The following is a 17860-nucleotide window of genomic DNA, read 5'->3' on the forward strand; positions in this document are numbered from 1 at the left end:
TCCCCAAACCCCCGTTTTTCCCCCCAAACGCAGGCGCCACACGCTGAGCCGCCGCCGCATCATCCCCCTGCCCCAGTGGAAAACCAACCCCGAGACGGACCCCGAGGCCCTGTTCCACAAGGACCAGCTGGTGCTGGCCCTCTACCCGCAGACCACCTGCTTCTACCGCGCCCTCATCCACGCCCCGCCCCAGCGCGTGAGTGACCGACCCAAAATCGGCCCAAATCGCCCCAAAAATCCCCTCGAAAATGAGGGTTTTTGGGAAAAAATCAGCGCGGCCACTAGGGGGCGCTGTGGGGAAAGGGAGGTGGTTGCTAAGGGGCGGGGCTTGTTGCTAGGGAGCTGTGAGTGGGTTGCTAAGGGGTGTGGCTTGTTGCTAGGGAGGTGTTACCATATAAGGGAAAATCAGTGCGGCCACTAGGGGGCGCTGTGGGGAAAGAGGGGGTTGCCAAGGGGCGGGGTTTGTTGCTAGGGAGATATTACCATATAAGGGAAATTCTAAGCTGTTGCTTTATGAGGGATTGCTAAGGGGTGTGGTTTGTTGCTAGGGTGGTGTTGCCATATAAGGTGGTTGCTAAGGGGTGTGGCTTGTTGCTAAGGCAGGTGTTGCCATATAATGTGGCTTGTTGCTAGGGAGGTGTTACCATATAAGGGAAAATCAGTGCGGCCAAGAAATGGTCAGTATTGCTGTATGAGGGGTTACTAAGGGGTGTGGCTTGTTGCTAAGGGAGGTATTACCATATATGGGAAGTCCTAAGCTATTGCTTTATGAGGGGTTGCTAAGGGGCGGGGCTTGCTGCTAAGGGAGATATTACCATATAAGGGAAATGCTGAGGTATTGATTTATGAGGGGTTGCTAATGGGTGTGCCTTGTTGCTAAGGGGGATGTTACCATATAAGGCAAATGCTAAGCTATTGCTTTATGAGGGCGTTGCTAAGGGGCGTGGCTTGTTGTTAAGGGAGATGTTACCATATAAGGCAAATGCTGAGCTATTGCTTTATGAGGGCATTGCTAAGGGGCGGGGCTTGTTGCTAAGGGGAGTATTACCATATAAGGGAAATGCTAAGGTATTACTTTATGAGGGGTTGCTAAGGGGCGTGCCTTGTTAAGAAGGAGTATTAGCATATAATGGTGTTGCTAAGGGGTGTGGCTTGTTGCTAAGGGGAGGCATTGCTATCTAAGCTGCCTGACCACAAAATCGGCTGAAATCGCCCCAAAAATTTGCTTAAAAATGAGGATTTTTGGTAAAAAATCAGCGCAGCCACTAGGGGGCGCTGTGGGTAAAGGGAGTGGGTTGCTAAGGGGCGGGGCTTGTTGCTAAGGGACACGTTACCATATAAGGAAAAACAATGAGGTCACCAGGGGGTGCTGTGGGAGCTTGGAGGGCGTTGCTAAGGGGCGGGGCTTGTTGCTAAGGAATGACAGTGCCATATAAGGGCATTGCTAAGGGGCGTGGCTTGTTTCTAAGGAATGTCTGTGCCATATAAGTGGGTTGCTAAGGGGCGGGGCTTGTTGCTAAGGAATGTCAGTGCCATATAAGGGGGTTGCTAAGGGGCGTGGCTTGTTGCTAAGGAATGTTTGCCCTATAAGGGGGTTGCTAAGGGGCGTGGCTTGTTGCTAAGGGACATGTTACCATATAAGGAAAAACAATGCGGCCACCAGGGGGTGCTGTGGGAGCTTGGAGGGCGTTGCTAAGGGGCGGGGCTTGTTGCTAAGGAATGTCAGTGCCATATAAGGGGGTTGCTAAGGGGCGTGGCTTGTTGCTAAGGGACATGTTACCATATAAGGAAAAACAATGCGGCCACCAGGGGGTGCTGTGGGAGCTTGGAGGGCGTTGCTAAGGGGCGGGGCTTGTTGCTAAGGAATGTCAGTGCCATATAAGGGGTTGCTAAGGGGCGGGGCTTGTTGCTATGAACCTATTACCATATAAGGAAGCAATCTGCGTGCATGGCTCGTTTCTAATCCTTATTTTTTCCCAAAACTCCCGATTTTTTCCCCAAATTTCCCAGCCCCAGGACGATTATTCGGTGCTTTTCGAGGACACCTCCTACGCCGACGGTTACTCCCCACCCCTGAACGTGGCCCAGCGCTACGTGGTGGCCTGCAAAGAGACCAAAAAAAAGTGAAAATTGGGGAAAAACACCCAAAATTCCGGTAAAACCACCTGAAATTCGGGTAAAACGACCCAAAATTTGGGAAGAGCGGCCTGGATTTAGGGGAGGAGGGGAAAATGGGGGGAAAAGAGGGATTTTGGGGTGGAAAAATGGAAAAAAATGTGATTTTTTTACAGGAAAAATAAAGGTTTTTTTGATGGGAAAATGGAGTAAAAATTGGGATTTTTATGGGGAAATTTTGGTGTTTTTAATAAAGAAAAAATGGGGTTTATGTGGGGATGGAAATTGGATTTAAATGAGAAAAAATGAGGAAAAAAAAAAAGATTTTTTAATGGAGAAAAATTGGAATTTTTCTGGGGAGAAATTGGGATTTTGGGGGGAAATAAATGGGATATTTGTGTGGGGAAATTTGGATTTTTATGGGTAAAAAATGGGGATTTTGGGGGGGAAATTTGGAATTTTTTAGGGAAAAAAATAAGGATTTTTTTTGGGAAAAAAATGGGATTTTTACTGGGGAATATTGGGGTTTTTTGATGAAAAATTGCCAATTTAAGGAGAAAAATCACGATTTTTTTAGGGGGAAATTTGGGATTTTTATGTGAAAAATTTGGAGTTTTGGAAAAAAACTGAAAATTTTTTTGGGAAAAAAAAGGGATTTTCATGGGGAAAGTTTGGCGTTTTTTAGGGGAAAAATTGAGGTATTTTTTGGGGAAAAAAAGGGATTTTTTGGGTGGAAAACTCAAAATATTTTTGGGGAAAATGTGGGTTTTTTAAGGGCAATAGTTGGGATTTTATTGAGGGGAAAATGTGGGATTTTTGTGGTTAAAATGGGGGGGAAATGCCCCAAAATTTAGAAAAAAAAGCATAAAAATGCCCCAAAATTGAGGAAAAAATGCAAAAAATTTTTGGGAGGGTTTGGAGAATTCAAAAAAAATTTACTTTGAGATAAAAAATTGGGGGAAAAAAGGAGAAAAATGGTTTAAAAATGTTTTAAAAATGGAGATTTGAGTTTTCAAAATGGCGGCTGAAAGGGGGAGGGGAAAAAGGAAATGATGTCATAGGGGTGTGGCCCAACAAAGCCACACCCCCTTTAATAATGACTGATTAGTTTTGTTGTTAAAAGATTTTATTCTGAATAAATAAATTAAAAACAATAAAAACTCATTGTGGGCGTGGCTTCACGTGGGGGCAGAGCTTGGGATGATGACATCATCAGGCTCCGCCCATTCCTCTTCAGGCTCCGCCCATTCCTCTTCAGGCTCCGCCTCTCCCAGGCAGCGACGAATCAGATCTCCCCACAGGAGGTGGGTGTGGCACCTGTGGGAGGGGTCAGAGTGAGGACACGCCCCTTTGGACAAACCCCGCCCACTTCAGCTGAATTTTGTTTCCTTATAAGGAAAGCGCTCCCCTAGCAACAAGCCCCGCCCCTTAGCAACCACTTCAAAGCTTTCCTTATAAGGAAAATGCTCCCCTAGCAACAAGCCCCGCCCCTTAGCAACCACTTAAATGCTTGCTTTATAAGGAAAACACTTGCCTAGCAACAAGCCCCGCCCCTTGGTAACCACATTAAAGCTTTCCTTATAAGGAAAATGCTCCCCTAGCAACAAGCCCCGCCCCCTAGCGCTCTCTGCCAACAAGCTCCGCCCCCTATGTGCCAATTAAAGGCTTTCCCTTATAAGGGAAAGGAGCCTTAGCAACAAGCCCCACCCCCTAGCAACCATTTAAATCCTTTCCTTATAAGGAAAACGGCATTAGAAACAAGTCCCGCCCACTGGCAGCCATCTTGGTATCTTTCCATATAAGGAAAAACACCTTTAGAAACAAACCCTGCCCCCTGGTGGCCATCTTGAAACTTTTCCTTATAAGGAAAAACCTTTATAAATAAGCCACGCCCTCTGGCAGCCATCTTGAAACCTTTCCTTATAAGATTAAACACCTTTTATAACAAGCTCCGCCCACTAGCAGCCATATTGGAACCTTTCCTTATAAGGAAAAACTCTTAAAAACAAGCCCCGCCCCCTGGCAGCCATCTTGAATCCATTTCTTATAAAACACGTTTTGTAACAAGCTCCACCCACTGGCAGCCATATTGGAAGCTTTCCTTGCAAAAGGTTTTAAACAAGCCCCGCCCTCTGGCAGCCATTTTGGAACTTTTCCTTATAAGGTAACGGTCTCTAAACAACAAGCCCCGCCCCCCCAGCACAAGCCACGCCCCCTTTTTACCTGGGACAGGCGCCCCCTACTGGCAGCAGCTGCAGCGGCTCCGGGGCCAGGAAGAGCCGGGCCAGGCAGGGGGGGTGGGCGGCCATCTTGCACTGGGGGCGGGGACAGCGCAAAAGGGGCGTGGCCTGTGCCTGGGAGGGGCGGGGCAACGTCAAAACCCCGAAATTCCTGCTCAGGTGGCATTAATTTGCATAAAATCTGCATTTTGGAAGGTTTTATTGCTTTGGAAGCAGAGCTGTTGATTAAGAATTCATCAGGCCACGCCCCCAGACTCTCAGGCCACGCCCACATTTTAAAATGTAAATAATTTTCCATTTTTAAGCAAAAAATTAATTAAATTTTAATTTTTACACCTAAAAAGGCCACGCCCTTTTTAGGCCACACCCATTTTGCCTACATTTAGCCACACCCCTTTAAGCCCCGCCCATTTTGCCAACTAGAACGAGGCCCCACCCACTCCAGGCCCCTCCCACTTTGTCCCATACCCAGTTAAGCTCTGCCCACTTCAAGCCCCTCCCATTAGGCCACACCCACTTTAATGTCTCCACTTAAGCCCCTCCCACTTCCATGTAAGCCCCACCCCCTTTAAGCCACACCCACCTCATTAAACATTTCTTAACCCCTCCCCTTTTAAGCCCCACCCACCTTAAACCCCGCCCACATCAAAGCAATCAAAGCCCCTCCCCCTTTCCCCCAAACAGTTTAAGCCCCTCCCCTTTTAAGCCCCACCTCCTTTAAGCCCCGCCCCTTACCTCCCCACACAGGCCACACCCACAATCCTCCCTTTCCACCTCCTGGCTCCGCCCCTTTTTCCTTTTAAGGCGCGGCAGCCCCGCCCCCTCCTCCTGCACCACGTGAGGGGGCGGGGCCAGCTCCAGGGCGGGGCGGGGTGGGCGGAGCCAGCGGATTCTCAGCGGGAGGCGGGACCAGGGCGGGGCCCGGAGGAGGCGGGGCAGGAGGCGGAGGGCGAAGCTGATTGGCTGCTCCCGGGGGCGGCGAGGGGGCGGGGCCAGGAGGCAGCGGGAGGAGTTCGGGTGTTGCCACGCCCACTCGAACTGAAAGGAAGGGGCGGGGCTTAGAGGAAAGGGGGAGGGGTTTTGTTTGAATTAATGAGGTGGGCGGGGCTTAAATGGGGTAAGGGTTAAGTGGGTGTGGCTTCAGCTAAAAGGGGGCGGGGCTTAATTGGGAACATTCTAATTAGGTGGGAGGGGTTTAGGTGGGGGTGGGGTTTAAATCTTAAAAGGGGGTGGGGCTTAAGTGGGTGGAGCTTGAATGTGTAAATAAGTGGGAGGGGCTTAAAAGGGGAGGGATTAAAATGGGTTTAATGAGGTGGGCGGGGCTAAAGTGGGTGGGGCTAAAGGTGGGAGTGGCTTAAATTAAAGGAGACAATTTTAAATTGAAATTTAAAAGGTGGGCGGGGCTTAATTGGGCGGGGTTTGGAAGTGGGCGGGGCTTAGATGTGGAGGTAATTAACGAGATTTAATGAGGTGGGCGGGGCTTAAATGAATGGGGTGTAAAAGTGGGAGGGGCTTGGATCAGAAGGGGAGGATTTAAGATGGAGGAATGAGGTGGGCGGGGCTTACAGGGGGTGGGTTTAAAAGTGGGCGGGGCTTAATCTAAAATAGGAATTTAACATGGTGTCAGGAGGTGGGCGGAGCTTAAGTGGGAGGGGCTTAAAGGAGGAGGGGTTTAAGATGGATTAATGAGGTGGGCGGGGCTTAGATGAATTGGGTTTGAAGTGGGAGGGGCTTAGAGGAGGTTTGGATTGATTAATGAGGTGGGCGGGGCTTAAGTGGGAGGGGCTTAGATTAAAAGAGGAGGGGTTTAGGATGAATTAATGAGGTGGGCGGGGCTTAGATTAGTTGGGTTTAAAAGTGGGAGGGGTTTAGATTAAAGGAGGAGGGGCTTAAGATGGATTAATGAGGTGGGCGGGGCTTTAAAAGTGGGCGTGGCTCACCCTGAGGGCGGCGACATCGGAGGGGAAGCCGTGGACGAAAAGTTCCATTTCCCTTTTTTGGGGGAAAAACGTTGAAAATTGCATCAAAATTCATTTAAAATCAAAATAATTACTGGGGGTAATTAGTTTAAAAATTGATTAACGCGTTTTTAATTAAATATTATTGAAAATCCTCAAAATTGCCCTTTAAACACCCCAAAATCCCCCCAAAAATTCTTTTAAAAATCCCTTTAAGCATCCCCAAACCCCCTTAAATCCATTTAAATCCCCCAAATCCGCTTTTAGCTTCTTAAAATCCCCCAAAATCCTCCCCAAAATCACTTTTAAATCACATTAAACCCCCCCAAATCCACTTTAAATCACCCAAATTCCCCTTAAATCCCCCTTGAGCCCCCCAAAATCCTTCCCAAGTCAACATTTAAATCCCTTTAAACTCCCCAAATTCCCTTTAAACCCCCCCCAAATCCCCTTTTATTCCCTTTAAACCCCAGAAATCCCCTTGAAATCCCTTTGAACCTCCCGAATTCCCCTTTAATCCTTTGAAACCCCCAAAATCCCCCTTTAAATCCCTTTAAACTCCCCCAAATTCCCTTTTAATCCCTTTAAACCTCAAAAATCCCTCTTAAACCCCCCCAAAAATCCACTTTAGTCCCTTTAAACTCCCCTCCCTTTTATTCCCTTTAAACCCCACAAATCCCCTTTAAATCCCTTTGAACCTCCCAAATTCCCCTTTAATCCTTTTGAACCCCCCAAAATCCCCTTTAAACTCCCCCAAATCCCCCTTAAATCCCTTTAAACCCCCAAAATCCCCCTCAAAGTCCCTCAAAACCCCCCAAAATCCCCTTTAAACTCCCCAAAATCCCCTTTTAATCCCTTTAAACCTCAAAAATCCCTCTTAAACCCCCCCAAAAATCCACTTTAGTCCCTTTAAACTCCCCCAAATCCCCTTTTAATCCCATTAAACCCCAAAAATCCCCCTCAAAGCCCTCCGAAATCCCTTTAAACTCCCTCAAATCCCCCAAAATCCCCCTTTAAACTCTCCCAAATCCCCCTTTAATTCCATTAAACCCCAAAAACCCCCCTCAAAGCCCTCCGAAATCCCTTTAAACTCCCTCAAATCCCCCAAAATCCCCCTTTAAACTCTCCCAAATCCCCCTTTAATTCCATTAAACCCCAAAAACCCCACTCAAAGCCCCCTTAAATCCCTTTAAACCCCCCCAAAATCCCCCCAAATCCCCTTTAAATCTCTTCAAACCCCCAAAATCCCCCTCAAAACCCCCAAAATCCCCTTTAAATCCCTTTAAAGTCCCTCAAATCCCAAAAAAAACCCCCTTAAATCCCTTTAAGCTCCCCGNCCAGGGCCCCCTCCCGCTGGTCCTGCGGGCTCCCCCGCGCCTCCTGCCGCCGTTGTGCTGCCGCAGCCGCCGCCGCGGATCCACCGTGAACCCCACGTAGGTTCGGCCCCGGCAGCGGCCCCGGGGAGCGGCGGAGCGGAGCAGGTACACCGCCCTCATCGCCGCCATCGCCGCCCCACAATGCCGCGGGGCCGCTTCCGGTTCCGCGCCCTTTAAATCCCCCCAAATCCCCTTTAAATCCCCTCAAACCTCCCTGAGACCCCAAAAATCCCCCTTAAATCCCTTTAAACTCTCTCAAATCCCCTTTTAAATCCCCCCAAATTCCCCCTGAACCCCCCAAAATCCCCTTTAAATCCCTTTAACCCCCCCTAAATTCTCCCCTAAACCCCCCCAAATCCAGCCACTTCCGCCTCGGTATAGGGGAGGGAGAGTGCCTCGGTACCCACAATGCATTGCGAAGTGAGGAGGTTTCCGGTGTGTTTTGCCTCGGTAAAAATGGCGGCCGGTTTGCCTCGGTACCCACAATGCATTGCGAAGGGAGGGGTTTCCTGTGTGTTTTGCCTCGGTAAACATGGCGGCGGGTTTGCCTCGGTACCCACGATGCATTGCGGAAGGGAAATGTGGTGTTTTTGCCTCGGTAAAAATGGCGGCGGGTTTGCCTCGTTACCCACGATGCATTGCGGTCCGTGAGGGGAATTTTCGGGGTTTTTTTGCGCCTCGATAAAAATTGCGGCGGTTTTGACTCGGTGCCCAAAATTACTTAAAGAGAACGAGGAGGAGAAGGAAGAACAAGAGAATTTTCTCCTTTATTGGCTCGGATTTCCGCCTCGGTAAAATAAGGCGGATTTGCCTCGTTACCCACAGTGCATTGCGGTTCGTGAGGGGGAATTTTCGGTCATTTTCCTCCTCGGCAAAAATGGCGGCGGTTTTGCCTCGCTGCCCATAATTATTTAAAGAGAATGAGGAGGAAAAGGACCAGGAGGAGGAAGAGGAGGAAAAAGAGGAGAAATTTCTTCTTTAATGCTCGGATTTCCCCCTCGGTAAAATAAGGCGGATTTGCCTCGTTACCCACAATGCATTGCGGCACGTGAGGGAAACTTCCGCCTTTTTCGCCTCGGTAAAAATGGCGGCAGTTTTGCCTCGGTTCCCAAAATTATTTATAGAGAATGAGGAGGAGGAGGAGGAGGAGGAGGAGGAGGAGGAGGAGGTGGAAGACGAGGAAAAACTTTTCTCTTTTAATGCTCGAATTTCCGCCTCGGTAAACTCGTGGAGATTTTGCCTCGTTACCCACAGTTCATTGCGACCCCTGCGGGAAACTTCCGGTTGTTCCGCCTCGGTAAAAATGGCGGCCGCTTTGCCTCGTTACCCACAACGCCCCGCGAAACGTTCCCATTTGCCTCGTTACCCACAACGCATTGCTTCGCTTCCGCCTCGTTGCCCACAGCGCCCCGCGCGGAGCGGAAGTGACGCACCGGAAGCGGAAATGGAGCCTCCCACGGCGGAGGAGCTGCGGCTGCGGCTGCAGGAGCGGCTCCAGGCCGAGCACGTGGTAATTAACGCGCTAATTAATTAATTAATTAACCGCTAATCATGGGTGTCAGCGGGTTCGTTACGGTGGGGAGGGCGTTAATTCGCCGGGGGGGCGGTTAATGAGCGGTTGGGGGGCGTTAATTAGGAGGGGGAGGGGTTAATTAGGGTTAATTAGGGTATTAATGAGGGTCGGGAGGGGCTAATTAGTGCTGGGAGGGGTTCATGAGTCCGTGTTAATTAAGGCTTTATTAATCCGTGAAGTAAATAATTAGTGCTTAACGGGCACTAATTAATTAATTAGCAGGTAATGGTGGTTAATTAGTAATTATCTGCTGTTAATTAACCGGCCAGGAGTGTTAATGAGCGGCTCACGGGGGTTAATTAGCAATCAATGTGCGTTAATTAGTGCCTAAGAGGTGTTAATTAGCGGCTAATTGGTTGTAATTGGTGATTAATGGCTCTTAATTAGTGATTGACAGCTGTCAATCAGTTTCTGATTGGTGTTAATTAATGGTTGGGGTGTTAATTGTAACTGCTGATAATTGTAATTACAGTGAGGGGGGAATGGCTGCTCATTAGTGAGGAATTGGTGTTAATTAAGTGCTGAAAACCCCTAATTAACATTTAATAGATGCTAATTGGACTCTTAATTATGTCTCTAATTGCTAACTGTATACTTATTAATTAAATTGTAATTATAATAGGCGATTAATAGGTCTGAATTAGTGTTAATTAGTGCCAAAATGGTGCTAATTAGCAGTTAATAAACACTAATTAGCTCTTAATAGGAGTATTAATAATTAGTGTTTAATAAGTGTATTAATTAGTATTTAATACGTGTATTAATTAGCAATTAGTGTCTAATAAGTGTTAATTAGTATTTAATAAGTGTTAATTAGTATCTAATAAGTCTTAATTAGTATTTAATAAGTGTTAATTAGTATTTAATAATTGTTAATTAGTCATTGAGGGTGCTAATTATATTTATTAATTAAAGTTCAATGTGCTTAATAAATTATTAATTTAAATTTAATTAAGTATATTAAATTTAATTATAATTAAAGGCCGACGGGCGGTAATTAATGCTAATTACTAATTATTAATACTGCTTTTAATTAGTGATTAATTAGCGTGGTCATCACCATTAAACCCCCATTGCTCACCAGATAAAAGCCCCTAATTATTAATTAATTAATTAATTAGTTATTATTAATGGTTATTAGTGGCTGGTGGCAGGGTTAATTAATGCTAATTAATAACGATGAGCTGTTAATTAGTATTTAATAAGTGTTAATTAGTCTTTAATAAGTGTTAATTAGTATCTAATAAGTGTTAATTAGTATTTAATAAGTGTTAATTAGTATTTAATAAGTGTTAATTTGTATTTAATAAATGTTAATTAGTATTTAATAAGTGTTAATTAGTCATTGAGGGCACTAATTATATTTATTAATTAAAGTTCAATGTGCTTAATAAATTATTAATTTAAATTTAATTAAGTATATTAAATTTAATTATAATTAGAGGCCAATGGGCGGTAATTAATACTAATTATTAATTATTAATACTGCTTTTAATTAGTGATTAATTAGCGTGGTAATCACCATTAAACCCCCATTGCTCACCAGATAAAAGCCCCTAATTATTAATTGATTAATTAATTAGTTATTATTAATGGTTATTAGTGGCTGATGGCGGGGTTAATTAATGCTAATTAATAACGATGAGCTGTTAATTAGTGATTAATTAGCGCGGTAATCAGCACTAAACCCCCATTACTCACCAGATAAAAGCCCCTAATTATTAATTAATTAATTAATTAATTAATTAATTAATTAATGATTATTAATGGTTATTCGTGGCGGCTGGGGGGCTGGGGCGGGGCTAATGAACGCTAATTAGCGCTAATTGCAGGAGGTGCAGGACTGCCCCCAGCTGTGCCGGGGCAGCTTCCGCGTCTGCGTCGTTTCCGGAATTTTCCGCGGCCTCAAAACCCTGCAGAGGCACCGGTGGGGGCGGGGCCTAAAGGGGGGCGGGCTTAAATGATGAAATGGGCGGGGCTTAAATAGAATTAAAGGGGGGGAATGGGCGGGGCTTAAATTGGGTTGGGATTGTTAAGTGGGCGGGGCTTAAATGGGGCGAGATGTAAAAGGGGCGTGGCTTAATGGGGTTGGGGTGAATAAAGGGGCGGGGCTTAAACTGGGTGTGACAGATGGGGCGGGGCTTAATGGGAATTGAGGGGTTAATTAACTTCATCAAGGGGCTAATGAGGGATTTTGATTGACTAATTAATGGCTTAATTAATGCATTAATTAATCGATTAGTTAATGGATTAATTAATGGATTAGTTAATGGAGTAATTAATGGGTTAATTTATGGATTGATTAAAAGATGAATTAATGCATTAATTAATTGATTAAATGATTAATTACTGGAATAATTAATGCATTAATTAATTGATTATTGGCATAATTATTGGATTAATTGATTAAAGGAATAAGTAATGGAATAATCAATGCATTTATTCATCGATTATTGGCATAATGAATGGATTAATTAATTTATTAAAGGATTAATTAACGGAATAATTAATGCATTAATAATCGATTATTGGCATAATTAATGGCTAGAGGGGATTAATGAGGGCTTTTATGGATTGATTAATTAATTAATGGAGCGAGGGCGCTTAACGATGTGTTTCAATGGATATATTAATTAATTAATGGGTGATTTAATTAATGGCTGGAGGGGGTTAATGAGGGGTTTAATGGATTAATTAATTAATTAATTAAGTGAGGGGGTTTAATGATGGTTTCAATGGATAGATTAATTAATTAACGGGCGGTTTAATTAAAGGATCGATGGGGGTTAATGAGGGATGGATTGAATAATTAAGGGGTTAACTAATTAATTATGCAAGTTGGGTCAACGAGGGGACTATTAAGGGGTTAATTAATCAGTGAGCGGCGTTAATTAGCGGCTAATTACCCCAGGCTGGTTAACGAGGCGCTGAAGGAGGAGCTGGGCCGCATCCACGCCCTGGAGCAGCGCACGCTCACCCCCGAGCAGTGGGAGGCGGAGCGCGGCTCATTAGCATAAATCTGCATGCCCGCCCCCGCCGCCCCCGCCTCATTTCCATGGATTTGCATAAATCCCCGCGGCCCGGCTCTGATTGGTGGAGGCCACGCCCCCTTTAGGGCCTGAAATGGGGGGCGGAGGTGGCGGTAATTTGCATAAATTTGCATTAAAACGGCAATAAACATTCCTCATTTGCATATTGTGGTGATGTCATTCATTGAGGGCGGCTCGTGGGTGGGATTAATTTGCATAAATTTGCATAGCAGCAATAAGTATCCCTTATTTGCATATAAGGGTGATGTCGTACTCGAGTGAGGCTGGTTTTGGGGTGGGGTTTATTTGCATAAATCTGCATAAAGATAGACAACGCCCTAATTTGCATATCGTGGTGAATTTCTTGGGTAATGACAGCTTTGAGGGGTGCTCATTTGCATAAATTTGCATTAAATGAGAATCGCACTCCTCATTTGCATATCGCGATGACGTCATTGGCTGAGAGTAACTTTGGGGTGTGGGGTTGATTTGCATGAATTTGCATAAAACAAAAACCCATCCCTCATTTGCATATAATAGTGATACGGTTGGGTGGGGAAAGCTTCAGAATGGGGGTTCATTAACATAAATTTGCATAAAGACAGCACGCACCCCTCATTTGCATATCGCGGTGGCATCCTTAGGCTTGGGCGGCTTTGATTTGCATAAATTTGCATAAAGACAGCACGCACCCCTCATTTGCATATCGCGGTGGCATCCTTAGGCTTGGGCGGCTTTGATTTGCATAAATTTGCATAAAGCCGACGCACCTCCCTCATTTCCGTGCCGCGGCTTCACCCTCAGGTGAAGGGAGGCTTTGGGGTGGGCTTGATTTGCATAAATTTGCATAAAATTGCCGTTATTTAGGGAGGGAGGGACTCCCAGTTCGATCCAGCGCGGCGCCTCGCGGTGCATTGTGGGTACCGAGGCGGAAGTACCCCCATGTTCCCGCGGTGCATTGTGGGTACCGAGGCAGAAGTATCCCCTTATATTTCCGCAGTGCATTGTGGGTACCGAGGCGGAAGTAGCTCCCACTTCCGCAATGCTCCCAGTGCTCCCAGTTCGGCTCCCAACGCTCCCAGTTTGGCTTCCAGTGCTCCCAGTTCTCCCAGTTTGGCTCACAGCGCTCCCAGTTCTAGCCCCCAGCGCCGCCATTGCGGCGCCTCGCGGTGCATTGTGGGTAACGAGGCAAAAGCCACTCCCCGCATTCCCGCAGTGCATTGTGGGTACCGAGGCGGAAGCCAGCTTGGCTCCCAGTGCTCCCAGTTCGGCTCCCAGCGCCCCCAGTGCTCCCAGTTCGGCTCCCAGTCCTCCCAGTTCGGCTCCCAGTGCTCCCAGTTTGATCCCCCAGCGCTGCCATTGCGGCGCCTCGCGGTGCATTGTGGGTACCGAGGCACCGCCCAGCTCCAACACCTGAGACAGGTGCGCGGCCACGCCCAAACCGGTCCAAACCAGTCCGGACCAGTTCAAACCAGTCCGGGATGGCGGCCATGGCGGCGCTGGCGCTCGGGGTGGCGCTCGGGGCGGTTTTGGCGGCGCTCGGGGGGGTTTTGGTGGCGGCGCTGGCGCGGAGAGGGGCCCGGGACAATGGGGGGAGGAATCAATTAAGCCCCTTAATTAGCACTAATGAACCATTAGTTTGCCTTAATTAGCTCTAATGAACCCTTTATTCCCCTTAATTAGCTCTAATGAACCCTTTATTCCGCTTAATTAGCTCTAATGAACCCTTAATTAGCCTTAATTAGCACTAATGAAACCTTAATTGGCCTCAATTAGCACTAATGAAACCTTAATTAGCCTTAATTAACTCTAAGGAACCCTTAATTAACCTTAATTTGATCTAATCAACCCTTAATTAGCACTAATGAACACTTAATTAGCCTTAATTAGCCCTAATTAATCTTCACAGGCGCTGGGGAGCGGATCGAGAACACCATGGAGGCTTTTGAGAAGTGAGGCCACGCCCCCTTCCCTTGGCCACGCCCCCTTTCCATTGGCCCCGCCCCCACTGTGAGCGCTAATCGCTCTAATTGGCTGTAACGCAAAACCCCGCCCCCTTTCCTGTGGCCCCGCCCCCTTTTCTATCTCTGACCTCTCTAATTGGCTGGATGTCTTAACCCCGCCCCTTTTTCTTAGGCTCCGCCCCCACCTCAGTTTTCAGAGCTTTTAATTGACGTTGTATCTAAGCCCCGCCCCTTTTCCCATTGGCCACGCCCCCACCAGCTCCAAGGGTTATAATTGTTTGTAGAGCTAAGCCCCGCCCCTTTTCCCTTAAGCCACGCCCCCTCCAGCACCTCCAAGGCTTTTAATGGGGTGTAGAGCTAAGCCCCGCCCCTTTTCCCTTTAGCCACGCCCCCTCCATCACCTCCAAGGCTTTAAATGGGGTGTAGAACTAAACCCCGCCCCTTTTCCCTTAAGCCACGCCCCCTCCAGCACCTCCAAGGCTTTTAATGGGGTGTAGAGCTAAGCCCCGCCCCTTTTCCCTTTAGCCACGCCCCCTCCATCACCTCCAAGGCTTTTAGTGGGTTGCATCGCTAAGCCCCGCCCCTTTTCCCTTTGGCCACGCCCCCTCCATCACCTCCAAGGCTTTTAGTGGGTTGCATCGCTAAGCCCCGCCCCTTTTCCCTTTGGCCACGCCCCCACCACCATCTCCAAGGGTTATAATTGTTTGTAAATCTAAGCTCCGCCCCTTTCCCCTTTGGCCACGCCCCCTCCATCACCACCAAGGCTTTTAATGGGGTGTAGAGCTAAGCCCCGCCCCTTTTCCCTTTGGCCACGCCCCCCCACCATCTCCAAGGGTTATAATTGGTTGTAAATCTAAGCCCCGCCCCTTTTTCCTTAAGCCACGCCCCCTCCATCACCCCCAAGGGTTTAAATGGGGTTTAGAGCTAAGCCCCGCCCCTTTTCCCTTTGGCCACGCCCCCTCCATCACCTCCAAAGGTTTTAATGGGGTGTAGAGGGGTGATTAATGGATATTAGCGGTAATTAATGGGAATTGGTGGTGATTAATGGATATTGGTCATGATTAATAGAAATTAGTATTAATTAATGGATATTGATCATAATTAATGGAAATTAATGGTAATTAATGGATATTGGTAATGATTAATAGAAATTAATGGTAATTAATGGATATTGGTCATAATTAATAGAAATTAATGGTAATTAATGGATATTGGACATGATTAATAGAAATTAATGGTAATTAATGGATATTGATCATAAATAATGGAAATTAATGGTAATTAATGGATATTGGACATGATTAGTAGAAATTGGTATTAATTAATGGATATTTGTCATGATTAATAGAAATTAATGGTAATTAATGGATATTGGTCATGATTAATGGAAATTGATGGTAATTAATGGATATTGGTCGTAATTAATAGAAATTGATGGTAATTAATGGATATTGGACATGATTAATAGAAATTGGTGTTAATTAATGGATATTGGTAATGATTAATAGAAATTAATGGTAATTACTGGATATTAGTGATAATTAACGGAAATTAATGGTAATTAATGGATATTGGACATGATTAATAGAAATTGGTGTTAATTAATGGATATTGGTCGTAATTAATAGAAATTGATGGTAATTAATGGGTATCGGTCATAATTAGTGGAAATTGGTGGTAATTAATGGATATTGGTAATTATTAATAGAAATTGGTGGTAATTAATGGATATTAGTGATAATTAATGGAAATGGGTGTTAATTAATGGATATTGGTCATGATTAATAGAAATTGATGGTAATTAATGGATATTGGACATGATTAATAGAAATTGGTGGTAATTAATTAACCATTAATCAACCCAGATTATCTGTTAATTAGCCTTAATTTCCCATTAATTAACCATAATTAACCATTGATTAGCCCTAATTAACCATTAACCCTAATTAACCATAAATTAACCCTAATTAACCGTTTATTATCCTTAATTAACCGTTAATTATCCCTAATTATTTCTTAATTAACCTTAATTACCCATTCATTAGCCCTAATTAAGGGTTAATTACCCTCCCCCAGGACCTCCCCCCGTACCGGAGCCCCCTGGAGGTGACGTTCGCTCCAGGTGGGGGAAATCGGGATTTTGGGGTAAAAAATGGGGATTTTGGGAAAATTTGGGGTAAAAATGGGGATTTTGGGAAAATTTGGGAAATTTTTGGGTTGAAAATTCGGAATTTGGGGAAATTTTGGGTCAAAAATTGGGAAATTTGGGAAAATTTGGGGAATTTTGGGGGTCAAAAAAAGGAAAATTTGGGTTTAAAATTGGGAATTTGGGGAAAATTTGGGAAATTTTGGGTTTAAAATTGGGAATTTTGGGAAAATTTGGGTCAAAAATTGGGAATTTGGGGAAAATTTGGGGAATTATGGGGTTCAAAAAAGGGAAATTTGGGTCAAAAGTTGGGAATTTTGGGGAAAATTTGGGATAAAAAATGGGAATTTGGGGAAAAATTGGGAAATTTTGGGTTTAAAATTGGGAATTTTGGGAAAATTTGGGGAATTTTGGGATCAAAAAAGGGAAATTTGGGAAATTTTGGGTCAAAATTTGGGAATTTGGGGGAAATTTGGGGTAAAAATGGGGATTTTGGGAAAATTTGGGGAATTTTGGGTTTAAAATTGGGAATTTTTGGGCGAAATTTGGGAGGAAATTGGAATTTTGAGATAATTTGAGTTTAAAATGGAATTTTGGGGACAAAACAGAGGATTTTTGTTAAATTTTGTGTTAAAAATTGGGAGTTTTGGGAAAATTTGGACTCAAAAGTTGGGAATATTGGGGAAATTCGGGTTAAAAATGGGATTTTGGGGAGAAAAATGGGAATTCTTGGGTGGAAAGACTGAATTGTAGAGGATTTAATGGATATTGGTAATGATTAATAGAAATTAATGGTAATTAATGGATATTGGTAATGATTAATAGAAATTGGTGTTAATTAATGGATATTGGACATGATTAATAGAAATTGCTGGTAATTAATTAACCATTAATCAACCCAGATTATCTGTTAATTAGCCTTAATTTCCCATTAATTAACCATAATTAACCATTGATTAGCCCTAATTAACCATTAACCCTAATTAACCATTAATTAACCCTAATTAACCGTTTATTATCCTTAATTAACCGTTAATTAACCCTAATTATCTGTTAATTAACCTTAATTACCCCTTAATTAGCCCTAATTAACGGTTAATTACCCTCCCCCAGGACCTCCCCCCGTACCGGAGCCCCCTGGAGGTGACGTTTGCTCCAGGTGGGGAAAATCCGAATTTTGGGGTAAAAAATGGGGATTTTGGGAAAATTTGGGAAATTTTTGGGTTGAAAATTCGGAATTTGGGGAAATTTTGGGTCAAAAATTGGGAAATTTGGGAAAATTTGGGGAATTTTGGGGGTCAAAAAAAGGAAAATTTGGGTTTTTTGGGGTTCAAAAAAAGGAAATTTGGGAAATTTTGGGTTTAAAATTGAAGCCCCGCCCCTTTCACAAGCCCCGCCCCTCTCAGGCTCCTTCTCTTCCGGCTGCGATCGCCGCATCCCCCGATTGGTCGACGTCTTC

General features: G+C 45.0%; 2 protein-coding genes and 1 long non-coding RNA gene across 5 annotated transcripts; 2 read left to right on the plus strand and 1 right to left on the minus strand.

Moving 5' to 3' along the window:
* Positions 1 to 29: 29 nt before the first annotated feature.
* On the plus strand, positions 30 to 2134 carry LOC120508799. Its single transcript, XR_005629089.1, has 2 exons — positions 30 to 196; positions 2011 to 2134. It is a non-coding gene; the product is annotated as an uncharacterized LOC120508799 (long non-coding RNA).
* A 966-nt stretch (positions 2135 to 3100) lies between these two features.
* Positions 3101 to 7853, minus strand: LOC120508796 (structure-specific endonuclease subunit SLX1-like). Of its 2 annotated transcripts, none has more exons than XM_039722711.1 (5): positions 7653 to 7853; positions 6296 to 6348; positions 5091 to 5393; positions 4339 to 4536; positions 3101 to 3432 (listed from the first exon to the last, which is right to left on the minus strand). In XM_039722711.1, the coding sequence occupies exons 1-5, from the start codon at positions 7816 to 7818 to the stop codon at positions 3370 to 3372; spliced, it is 783 nt and encodes a 260-aa protein (XP_039578645.1). In that variant the 5' UTR covers positions 7819 to 7853; the 3' UTR covers positions 3101 to 3369. The 2 variants fall into 2 exon arrangements, with proteins under 2 accessions (XP_039578645.1, XP_039578644.1); XM_039722710.1 differs by having other exon boundaries at positions 3224 to 3432; positions 4339 to 4469.
* A 1189-nt stretch (positions 7854 to 9042) lies between these two features.
* On the plus strand, positions 9043 to 12455 carry BOLA2B (bolA family member 2B). Of its 2 annotated transcripts, none has more exons than XM_039722713.1 (3): positions 9043 to 9199; positions 11095 to 11183; positions 12174 to 12455. In XM_039722713.1, the coding sequence occupies exons 1-3, from the start codon at positions 9134 to 9136 to the stop codon at positions 12277 to 12279; spliced, it is 261 nt and encodes an 86-aa protein (XP_039578647.1). In that variant the 5' UTR covers positions 9043 to 9133; the 3' UTR covers positions 12280 to 12455. The 2 variants fall into 2 exon arrangements, with proteins under 2 accessions (XP_039578647.1, XP_039578646.1); XM_039722712.1 differs by having other exon boundaries at positions 9047 to 9199; positions 11095 to 11189.
* The last annotated feature ends 5405 nt before the right edge of the window (positions 12456 to 17860 follow it).

This window comes from Passer montanus, unplaced genomic scaffold (genome assembly GCF_014805655.1).
Source record: "Passer montanus isolate IOZ18808 unplaced genomic scaffold, ASM1480565v1 scaffold497, whole genome shotgun sequence".
Classification (NCBI taxonomy): domain Eukaryota; kingdom Metazoa; phylum Chordata; class Aves; order Passeriformes; family Passeridae; genus Passer; species Passer montanus.